Genomic DNA, 11,955 nt, shown 5'->3' with positions numbered 1-11,955 from the left:
GTGGTCGAGTGGTCATAGTGACGGACTCGCATCGAGAGGACGCGGGTTCGAATCCTACCGTCACCCCAGTGGTGGTCGGCTCAAGTTTGTTTCCTGTTATTCCCAACTTCGAGAGGCGAATGCGAGCTGGTCTCGCCACAGACAGCAACAGGCCTACAAACGGTATAAATATTCAGTCACTACACTACATTCACTTCATTTCTGAAATATTGACGGCAGCACTTAAAACTTAAACGCAACACTAGATACGTGCGCAGACTGTTAGGTACTTACTTACACTTCCGGCACAAACAACATACTAGGTAGTAAATTGTCATTGCGATAGACTAAACTAGTCTAGTTGCGCTCGGTTTGAAAGAAAGCCCTCACATTGTGGTGTGGTGTGCAAATGCCCCCCCCCCTCCATCTTGTCGGGTCCCTAAGCCACTTGCACACTCCCTAGGTCATTCTCGTGTTCATTCACGTGCTTGCTCACGCCTCAAGTCACTCTTTTGCCGACTCAAATGCTTACAAATTCTCTTAGGTCACTCTTTTGTTCACTCAGGTGCTTACAAATTCTCCTTTGTGGTCCAAGTGCCCAGCTGTCTGGGCAGAGGCGAATTTATTAAGGGCAAAACCAATTTTGTCGCCCTTCTCCCATTCTATTAATTTCCTCTGACCAAGGGCGTAGCGGGGGGGGGAACTTGGGGGTCTGCCCCCCCCCCCCGAAATGTGAGAAAATGACCGAAAAAAGGGAAAAAGATGGCCAAATCCATTGTTCTGTCACTTTGGTTCCACCCCCCCCCCGAACGAAATTTCTGGCTACGCCCCTGCCTCTGACACTCATTTTTCAAGTTTGCCGCCCCTCCGAACTTGCCACACTGGACAACTACTTCTACTAAACCAGATATGCACCTCATTCCTTCCAACGAATTGGTACATGTTGGAATGTGTGTGTGTGTATATATAGTGAACTTTCCGTGAAGTTTGTTTCTGTGTAATGCTTGTTATGTCTAGTGCTGCCATCTGCATTCAATTTTTTTAAACTATGCGTTTTTTCTCAACTCATAGTTAGTGAACAGTAATGAATGAATAATTGTAAGTTGTAGGCCTGTTGCTCTCTGCGGCGAGACTTCTTAACGGAGGGATTGGCTCCAATTTGTGCCTCGAAGTTGGGAACCGCATAAAGCCAACTTCAGCCGGTCACCACTGCGGCGACGATGGGGTTTCAACCCGGATCCTCGCGATGCTGACACCCTGGACTATAGCCCGCTAAGCCCCCTGTAAATACGCCACTGCTCATGGCGGCAGACAGGAGTTGTGCTCGATTTGAAAGAAAGTTAAAATTACAGATTGAAGTTTCGTTGAAAAACCGGTACAATTAAATATGGTCTTCGGAATAATGATGTGAATCGCGTCTTGACACAGGTAGACACTTTTACTCCTTGTCGGTTTGGCAACATAACAAATCATGTTTCAGGTGGCAACATGTGTTTTAGTTTCAGTTGAAATTTCTGCCAAATCTCTGTAGTTTTAGTTGTTCCTGAATCATCGTCAATTTCGTAACATTCGCCGCCGCGCATCCATTTCCCCGAATCCGTTATTTTAATTTTTTTCAGTTGATGATTGAGTTTGACGGCAACGACGCACACAAGGTTTCATTCGCCATCTAGCGTAACCCACCTCCCCTTTTTCTGTTTGCAGAGATAGTCTATGTTTCATATGACTTGTCAGTAGCTGTAAGGTAAGGTAAACATTACGTACTGGGGCTGTTGCGTTTGTTCCGTGATCTCTTAGAAAAATTTTCAATGAAATTCGAGGTGCTTTTTCAGGATTTAATGTAAAATTTTATCACGAGAAACTTATCAAATGGTTTTGTTTTTGTTTTTTTCATTTGTTGTGGTGAAGTTATACATTTGAACATATTGATCTAGTTCATGACGCCCCCTCCCACTAAATGGGAAAAGCTGGCATAGCTCATGCCCTGGGTTCCCAGGATGAATGTTCTCATTGGTTTTATTGTGCTTTTTTTTTGCATCATGGAAGGGGCGGGTATGATCTAGTTCCATCCCCTTTGTAAACAAGTCCTGTTTCTCATAAGATTAGGCCCTGGTGGCTTGGATGCTGGAGCACCCACTGTATAATTTTAGGCATTGGGGGTCAAAGTGCCCACCATCCACAAATTCAGAAATCAATTTCCTATGTAAAGATCGAGACGAGCACCTACAAGTTCTGAACAATTTCTGCACCCCCTGCCTGGTCGAATATGAATTCCCCCCCCCCCATTATGTATACAGTCGAACCCTGTTTTAACGAATACCGTTATAGCAAAAATCTTGTTTTAACGAACACTTTTCTAATCCCCCAAGTAAGTTTACATAGGAACAATGCTAGGTAACGTGGAATTCCTTTATTATGAAATTTCATTTTAACAAAGTGATTTCTCCGGTCTTTTGGCATTCATTATAACAGGATTTGACTGTATTATTCTATGAAACAGAGCTGTATGCAGGAAGGGGGGTCATGCAGGTTGTGCTTGAAACAAAAAGAACAGCTAATTTTGGGCCTTGGGCACGTACTCCATTTGCCCATGTAAGAAACAAGCCCTTTTTACAAATATAATGCTGCTCTGGGATTAGCAGTGTCATCTTAGCCACAGGTACAAGTAGCGACATGAAGAAATATTGGGTAATGGGAGGGCTGAAAGTCTCCAGTTGTCCCATTTGGAAGGGCTCAACCAGTCATCTGACTGATTCATTTTTTTTTTTAAATTCAAAGCTAATAAGATAGATCCTGATTGAAATTTTTTTATGAATACAATGAAACTGACTTCATTGTGTTCTTAACTGTGTTTTTAAATTGTCAACAAAAAATTATAATTGAAATAATTACCAATTAGTTTCTAAAAAATTGAAATATGGTCGAATCCCATTATAACAAACTCCAAGATACCAAAGAAATCACTTCGTTATAACATCCGGAACAGGTGCTGTATAATCCAGAGATTGGCGATTTCTGGTGACTTTTTTTTATCGGCGCCAAACATGTCCGATGACCCGATCAAAAGTCGCCAAGGCCGTTAGACACTGCGGACGTCGAAAAAAAAAAATCGCCAGCATGGAAAACAATAATTATAAGCCATTCGAATATGAAAAATATCATGAAACATAAAATATAATAGTATATTTAAATAAACAACGCTCCTGCATGTTGTATAAATAAGCATATTCTAAGTATAAAAAAATTAAAACCCAGACTTTTTCCGGGTATCCAGATTCTTTTAAATAAATAACGAATATTACTAAGAAAAATAAATAAAAAGGATACAGCCTTACCGGTCGAGGAAAATGTAATCCGGTTCGTGTAATCCTAACGCTCGGAATGAAAAAAACTAAATGGCTGTTCAAACGTTTGAAAAGACACGCTAAAAACAACTAGCGAAAGGTAATCAGGAATAATCCAAGACAACGACGCTACTGCACAAAGGGAAAAAAAATTATGTTATCCGTTTGAATCGCCTGCGCTTTAAGCGCCATCTATAATGGATGGGTAATGGAAGCTTCTAGAAAGAACAAGGACAACCCGGCAAAATAAGTGAGAGCACCATCATTGGCGACTTATAGCGCCCTTGGCGATCTGGATTATATTGGATTTGGCGGTCTGGATTATGCAGCACCTATGCCTAACATCCTTATAAATTAATTCCAATTCCAGGTTTTTCAAAAAAATTGTTATGTAAACTTATGTGGGGAATTAGAAAAGTGTTTCGTTAAAACAAGATTTTTTTTGGTATTTATTAAAATGGGATTCGACTGTAATTAGATTGGCCCTAGAATACTAACCTTACGTCTTAGCAACGTAAGACATTAGTGTACGCAAAAAGGGGGGTTTGGTTTTCTAACCCCCCTTGAACCAAGATTGTAGTGTTATTTTTCAGGAAAAAACTTAACCCCCCCCCCCCCCCCCAGAAAGAAAAAAAATCGGAAACTCCCGCTTGAGAAAAATCTGCGTATAGGTAGTTAACATGCAGATTTAATCAGTTTTTATTTTAGTTGGTATTCTAGGGTTAAAAATTGGTGTGCCGTCATAACCAGATGACTAGTTAAGCAGCCTGCCCCAGGTTCCGGTGTCTGTGATTGTGCCCAAATGGTGCAGTGATGAGATACTTGTCTTCCACCATGAAGGTTACTGTCAAGATCCACGACTTCGAACCCGGGGGAAAAACATGAAAAACAAGCTCTTATCGTCATTACCCACCCAACTTCTATGGTTGGAAACTGACGATATGACAGAAGTTTGTGTGCTGTAATAAAGTATTGTCTATGATTCCTGGAGCACTTAAAAGACCTGGGGCACATTCACAGACTGCTTGAGTGACTTATCAGTAGTCACTGGGGCAAATGATGTAATGCGGTGTTCCTCAAACTCGATGCTGTATGGTTCCCTTCTGATCCTATATTATTCTAATTTGGGTGGGGGGCATGTTTGGAAATACAATCTAAAGTGTGACAAATTTAATTGAATGGCTTGGGGCTAAGAGGGGCGTCAGCGAGTTTTGAAAAATTTCAGAAATGAAGAAGTAAAGCTTTTAAGAGAAATATGAGGGGAACATTGTGATTACTTTCACATTCAAGCAGTGATGGCCCCTAAAACTGGAGCCATCTATCTCAGTGCATGAGGCAGGAAAATAGGAAAATTATGTTATTATTATGTTATTTTTATTTTGAAGATTATTCACATAGATAAGATTATTCAGAAGATTATGTGAATAATCTTAACGATTAAAAAAATCATAATGAACACAAAAATTTTTTGGTAAATCATCTGAATCTGCCTTATCACTATTGTGACTATTGATACATTCAGCGCTCGTTATAACAACCGGTAGGGTAAGAGTCATTTGTAATTTTCCATGCTGTTGGTGTCTGAAAAGAAGTCTGTGAGTTACTGTTGATTTCACTCATGGAATCATGGCCGATTTATGTTCTAGGACCGGGCTTGGACAGATGCAAGAGATGAGAGCAGCACCAGGCTGCAAAATATTAAATAAAATAGATTAAAATGCATTGACTATAACAAAGTCTAGCTGGAAATTAAATAAGAATGTCTAGTAGTACTTAAATAACAATTATTTAGTAAGTGACGGTTAATAAACCTTATTATACAGTATGTTCAGAAAGTGCTTATTCAAGCCTTTTTCTTCTCAACCGGTTATTGATATATATCTTCAATATAGAAAGGATTGAAATAACGAGCTCATTTTACATGTGTCATATATCCCCCACCAGTAAACTTCTTGAGCACGCTCTATTTATATGCCATAAGAACCCTGTATTTTTGCCTTATGCACCCACACAGTAATTGTAATGAGTCATAAAAATGACTGACCTTGTATCATAACCGATAATCAAAACACCAAAAGTGTTTTAATTTTTGTTGCTTTTTTACACGTCCACATTGAGCATGTGAAAAGTTGTGATTTGTAAAAAATTATAGTTTTGGCATAGGTTGGGGGGGGGGGCATATCCTTTATCTGCTGATGACTGTGGGGGCCTACATGACGAACTATGCTTTGTGAGAGTAAGCACAGTCAAACCCCAAATTTAACAACTTCATTTTAATGAACTTGGCATTATATCAAATCATGGTTTAATGCATGTAGTTCCTAGAAATAGAAGATTTGTTCACTGAAAATTTCTGGTGCAAAATCGGAAATATGTACTGTAACAGAGTTCCACTCTTTGTTCATGTGTAGCCTAAGTTGTCACTTCCAGCTTATAACAAGACCCCCAAAAACATTACACTGCTCAAAGGCACATGATGTTGAGACGGGTCTGCTAAGAATCGGTATGAGAGGAGGATTCCCTAAATCCTAGTGTTGAGGACCGAAGATCGGGATAAAATTTTTGCTCACTATCAAGTTATTTTAAAAAATTAATTCTTTCAATTAATAGAAAGTTTCTTTCCTAAATGAGAGAAGCTGTGTGAGGCTGTGATTAGAAAGTGGGGGGGGGGGGCAAGAGAAATATATATGGCTCAAAGAGAGCCCCATGGATGAAAAAATGTCTATAATGCTAGTTTAATGTTTAAAATTTAGGCCACCTTTGTGCCTTTTTATATCCAGGTGTGCCAATATTAATAAAACATTGAAGGGTTGAAAGTTACCAGTCATTCTGTATATAGGACTTGAACCCGCAGGGAAGGGGAGGTCTGTATTGCATTGTGTATCCATTAATTATTGTGTGGGGCTCAAATAGCTTTGGCATCCCCCAAGTTCCAGCGCCTATAATCTTAAGAAGACCAAGTTTCTTGACCCTGGATAACCTTGTAAGATTCTGCCAGACTGGTAATTCTATCCAGATACTCTCCCCTCAAACATAAACTGACATAGACTTAAAGGGCTGTGGAGGGGGGGGGGCACGATGATGTCAATTCATATACAGTTTACGCCACTTAATTTGATCAAATCAGGACTGATAATCAAGATGACTGAGTTTCTGATAACAATAACAGAATGATAATTATATCCAAAAAATGTCCTGTTTGCAAGTACAGCGACCATACATCCTGTTTGTTTTAACGGGACATGGTAAGTAGATATTAGTAAAGCAGGACTACTGTTTTTTTTCTTTCATATAATTAGTAGCAAAATGTTCAATCATCAATTTTTTTTCTATTATGAAACAGGACCTTTTTTCCCCCTTTAAGCTAAAATTTTGCATTTTTGTAAATCAGCCACATGAGATGTTGGAGTGAAACTGTCTAATGTATATCACAAGTTACATTTTTTTTTCATGTAGGCCTACACAATGTGTTTCATTGATCTCTTGAGGGAAGTCCCTCGGGATATAATATATAAGAAATTTCAATCTGGTCAACTGAAAGAACTGATTAAGAACTGAAGGGGAGTGTTTGTTTTGTTTTTCCACCGTACATTTCCCTTCACTATAGGAAGACCATTGTAAAAGCTGTTCCACACATATATGGATCACAGTGACTACTATGAACTGATTGCGACATTGAGTACGGAAACGTTTGTCAACATGGGCGGGGAAAGGGGGGGGAGAGAACACCACAGAGTAAGAAGTTTGCCACCGTTGATGTAGGTGATTGTCATTATACAGTGATACCTCCACTTATGAATGTTTCAGCTAACTTTTTTTTTTTTGCAATATTTCTACCTCGCTAATTTGTGACCCTCACTTAATACTGTAAAGAGCCAGATTTTTGTTCAGTCATCAGAATTACTATCTTTTGAACCTGATGAATTTGCATCCACCTTCGAATTAGAGTCGCTTTTCAAACTCATCTTTCTCTTCCAGAAAGCTTTTAACTCTTTAATGTTAACGTTCAGATATTTCTTCTCAAAATAAACTTATCCAAGTTTTGATTTATTTTTTTTTTAATTTTTTTCCTCTTTGCTCTCCTGGGGGACTTGGACCAGTCTTCCTGGTTCAGCCTCTGTCAAGGGCTTTCATTTTCAAATTTTTCTGTGCTGTTCACAAAAAAACTCCAAAACATACCCATGCTCCCTGTTTGAGTATGTATATAACTTTTTTAGTATTTTATATTCTTTTTCTCTGTATCGCCCCGAGATGGCACCGCTTACACAATTATTATCGATGTTATTTTTCCGGCCTTTTGAGGCAGATGTTATTTTGTATCAGCTCAAGTCAGTCATACCTTAGCTTCATCTCATTAATAAAAGTTTTTTGTTATAATTGAAACCTTTGCGTTCTCCGTATATAACGGCACGTTCGTCGTTTGTATACACTCCCTATATAAACCGTCTTGGACATTGAAGAGATAAGCCACTTGTTGTGTAAAATGAATGATGGAGCAATGCGAGAAATGCATCATTAATAAAGGTCTGTACTTAGATGTGGGGCTTTTTTTTTTTTTTGTGTGAGATTCTCATGGAATGGTCTGGACATTCTAGATTCCCATTATGTTTTCCATCTGTGTAACTGTAAGGCATAAAAATGAGCTGACTATATCACATAGGCCTACGGGAACATCCAGGATCTTGACGAGGTTGTGTACATGGTACAAAACAAAGATCTTCATGTCATCTTTCTTTAAATTAATTTTATCTAATTGTGAAGCTGTTTATTTAAGCCTTAAGTCAGTTTGTCTTTTTCTTTAGTACTTATTAGTAATATGAAACTTTTCTTCAAATTTTGAGCGGGGTTATAATAAATAATTTTGTATAGAAACCTATGGGGGAAATAACGTTTCAGTTAACAAATGTGACTGGAACAAATTTTCTTTGTTAATTAATGTATGTCTGTACAGTAAGGATTTTTGTTCTGTAACGAACCATGTTCAGCTTTTGCTGCAATCGTTTGTAATGGAAGGATTTTGGGCTGTTTGGCCGTTACGAATGAGCAATAACCACTAAGGATCTTTCAACAGCTTAAAGAAGGGAATTAGATAAGCAATAAAACATAGATCAAATCTAGGCCTGTATTTATGCAGTTGTCTGGTTGGACTTCCGTTACTTTACTGTAATTGTTTGTTAACGTGATTGATTCACTTGGACTTTGATTGTTCCGAGTCTTACTCCAAGCCGAATGTAATTTTTATACCTTGTAGTGCTGGAAACCAAATGCTGTTGACTCATCCCAGACCCAGAACTATAAGGGAGTTAGTTGATGCAGAGATTTGTCCCAGACACAGCAATCTCGAGGGGTCTGCAAGTCATACGAGAAACAAACAAAATTTAGACCTTTTCCAAATGGTTTGGGGGGGGGGGGGCAAGTAAAATTATATCCCCCACAGAAAAAATTCATTTACATCCTTTTTAATCTGCTTTTCTTTTGAAAAAGTACTGGTAAATTTTCATTTTATCTCTGACTATTTGAGGGTTACATTTTTTTATCTGGGTATAAAATATGTGTATAAAATCTGGGTATCGCTGAATAATATAACTGTGGCTCTCAAACTTTGAGAATCGATACTAAATGTTAATTATGCTTGTATACCATTACACGTATATGAATTTTGCCAATGTAGTTTTAGAAAAATAACAAAAGAGATATTTCTTTCAGTGAAAAGATGTGGCTTGGTGAAGATACCGAAACGAGCTTCAACAAAGCGAAAACTGTGATATGTGATCAACACTTGAAACAAATTGGTGATGTATGTATAAATTTATTTTTAAAAATAAGTTGTTGAAAATAGTATTGAAAATTTTCTTTATTTGAGATACTCGTTAGAATTTCCTTCATGCGTGTTATACTTTCGATAATTTAATTTTTAATTTTTTACGCACATTTGAGTTTTGATGGTTTTTTCTAAAAACAAATGTCAGTAGTCATAATGCAGTCATACTTTTATACCTCTAATTTTTAGATTTCTCAAAATAATTTTAATCTCATATAATACAGTGAAACCTTGATATAACAATATTCTGTAAACCAAGAAAAAATATCATTGTAGAAAGGTTATTGTTATACCGTCGACACTCGATTTTACAAACGTCCAATTCACGAGCACGCTCTTTTTTTACAAACAGGTCCTCTGTCTCGTACATCATGCCATAAAGCTAATATTAAAATCCACTCTATTTTACTAACTTTAATTTCTATCAATCTATATTTTATCAACTTTGTTTTTCTTTCACTTTCTTCCCCCCCCCCCCGTTTTTCTATTCTTCCAACAGCCCCCCTCCATTGTAATCAAAAGTGAACTTCAATTTGGATGTTTTGTGTGTGTCTTAAGAGGCAATCACCAACATGTGATTGACAAGTGTTTTGCGAGCACGTGCCAGGAAGTAGGGTTAGATTTTTGGTGGAGGCGACGATGAAGATGTGTTGACAATGTAATTCACTCTTTGTGCATTATGATTGGATAAACTGGTGATTTCAGAAATGATACATTAAGTTATAGTTTCCCAAACTTCTTGTTCCATCGCCCCCTTCTTCAGAAATGTTTCAACGCATCTTCTACTCAAGCCAAACCATAGAATCCTATGTTATATCTGTAACTCCCTGGACTATTCCATCATTCCTCCCACCCTAGGGGGCGATATTGTCCACTTTGGGAAACACTGCATCAGGTTATTGATAGTGCATTTCTAAGTCAAGAGTTGAACTTTTTTTCCATAACTGCTGTTTTTCTATTTCCCTATTTGCGATGTCAACAAAACAGAAGAGATTGGCTTGAGAGTGGATGAAAAAAAAAATTTTTGAAAGAGGCTAAGACACAAATTGCCAAAAAATGTGGGATTCAAAAAATTACATTGAGTTCTCTAATCAAAGATCAGCAAAAGATTGTTTCTACTGCAAGGAGTTCCAGTGGCATTTCATTACCCTGAAAATATTTTGGAGAAGCGAGATTCACATGAAATTTTATCCTGCATCGATTCCATGGAATTTATATTTATCAAAATGTTATCATGAAGCGAACAAAAATGTGGTTTTTATGGAAGCCATCAATAAAAGCATATGACTAATTCATTTTTCTATTTCCCATATTTTTTGCATTGTCTCGTGTATTTACAAACTTTTGGTTGTACAAACTAATTATCAAGTTTGTACAAATTCATAAAAACGAGCATCAATTGTATAGAGAGGTAATTGTATCATCAATCACCACCAAATTTATGTTGTTATTAGCATCTATTTTGAATATTGGTGATGTTAGCACCGCTATAAAATTTATTGTGAAGGATCTAATTTTGCAACAAAAAAAAGTTGATTAGTTTATTGTTTGAAATCTAGTAGTTCTTATGCATATGATCAAGGACTACAAATACTTTTGCAGTCTACATACATATTTTTCCATTTAATTAATCTGATCTATGCAAACGAATATGCTTAGTATCCAACATTTTTAATAAATTGTGATGTGTAGTAGCAAAAGCAAACATAACGTCAGTGCCAGATCTTAAATCCTGTGAACTACGGGCCTGCAGGAAGCTCCAACTGAAAGGAACCAAGTTTTTAGAGCACCAACTGTAAAGGGGGTGATTTTTTGGCACACCAACTGAAGGGGAAGGGTAATTTTTTTATCACCAAACATATTATTCGCTTACACTTGAAAAATGTCCAGAACCGTCCCTGCATAAAGCTATAACTATCTGAATGTGATTCATAAAACAGAAAGGATCCTAAAATATAAAGAATGGACAAAGTTCAAATAAGACAATTCAATTGAGTCTTGAAAACCCAGTTCTCAGTGAGTCCAGATGTTTTCAGTGGATATTTCTTGGAATCTGTGACTCTAATTTCCCTGGCTGGAGTCCATGTTTTCCTCATGCTGGTCTCTCTCACTGTTTCCCTGGTATACCAACCAGCTAATGTAGGGGTATTCAGTGTATATCTGGTCTTTATTTGAATGTTCATAATTGAAATTATGGTTCTTTTTTATGTTTCAGAAACCACCTGATAAACAAAAATATGCGAGTCTTGTGAAAGGTGAGTACTATGAACAGTGAATCCTGCTTCCCACTTTGTACGATTTATTTTCATGACCTCTACTATAGTTATTGAGATTTCTGGTTTGAAGCATTTTCCTGCTTACAATGTTTTTTCATAAACACAATTGGCTGCAATACGAACAATCCTTTCTTAGTTTCTTTCAATTGCGGAAATCCAGATTTGTGCAAAAGAAAAGGAATTCCAGTGTTTTATTGGTTTGGCTATCAAGATCGTTAGTTTTTTAATGAAAATTACTTAAAGACAGAGATGAAAATACATTGATTTTGTACAGTAAATGCTAGGATTTTTTTTTTTTTTTTTTTTTTTTTTTTTTTTGCGAAATAGAGTTTTTTCTGAAAGAGAAGTGTGACTGTACCATGGGTGCTAGAAAATAAAAGCTGAAAGATAAAAGAAATAGGGTGTCACTGTATTTTGGGTTATTCAGAAAAGCAATTGAGCAAAACAATTGCTTTTCGTAGTAATTTCTATGACATTTATTATATTGGAATTGTTCAATGTCTTTTTTATACTAAATTTATGTGTTCACCCAAAA

General features: G+C 37.1%; 1 protein-coding gene across 1 annotated transcript in view; it reads left to right on the top strand.

Moving 5' to 3' along the window:
• Nucleotides 1-6,550: 6,550 nt before the first annotated feature.
• LOC149076084 (uncharacterized) overlaps nt 6,551-11,955 on the top strand; it is a 97,931-nt gene continuing 92,526 nt past the window's right edge. Inside the window, exons 1-3 of the mRNA XM_089243614.1 lie at nt 6,551-6,568; nt 9,030-9,120; nt 11,360-11,399. Of these exons, the coding sequence (XP_089099740.1) occupies nt 9,037-9,120; nt 11,360-11,399 (124 nt within the window). The 5' untranslated portion in view covers nt 6,551-6,568; nt 9,030-9,036. The remainder of the gene's footprint in view (nt 6,569-9,029; nt 9,121-11,359; nt 11,400-11,955) is intronic.

This window comes from Pholcus phalangioides, unplaced genomic scaffold, assembly GCF_987345545.1.
Source record: "Pholcus phalangioides strain wild (caught in Gottingen) unplaced genomic scaffold, Ppha-v1.0 ptg000015l_1, whole genome shotgun sequence".
NCBI lineage: Eukaryota > Metazoa > Arthropoda > Arachnida > Araneae > Pholcidae > Pholcus > Pholcus phalangioides.
The sequence above is the reverse complement of the archived record's forward strand: the minus strand, read 5'-3'. Positions and strand labels throughout refer to the sequence as shown.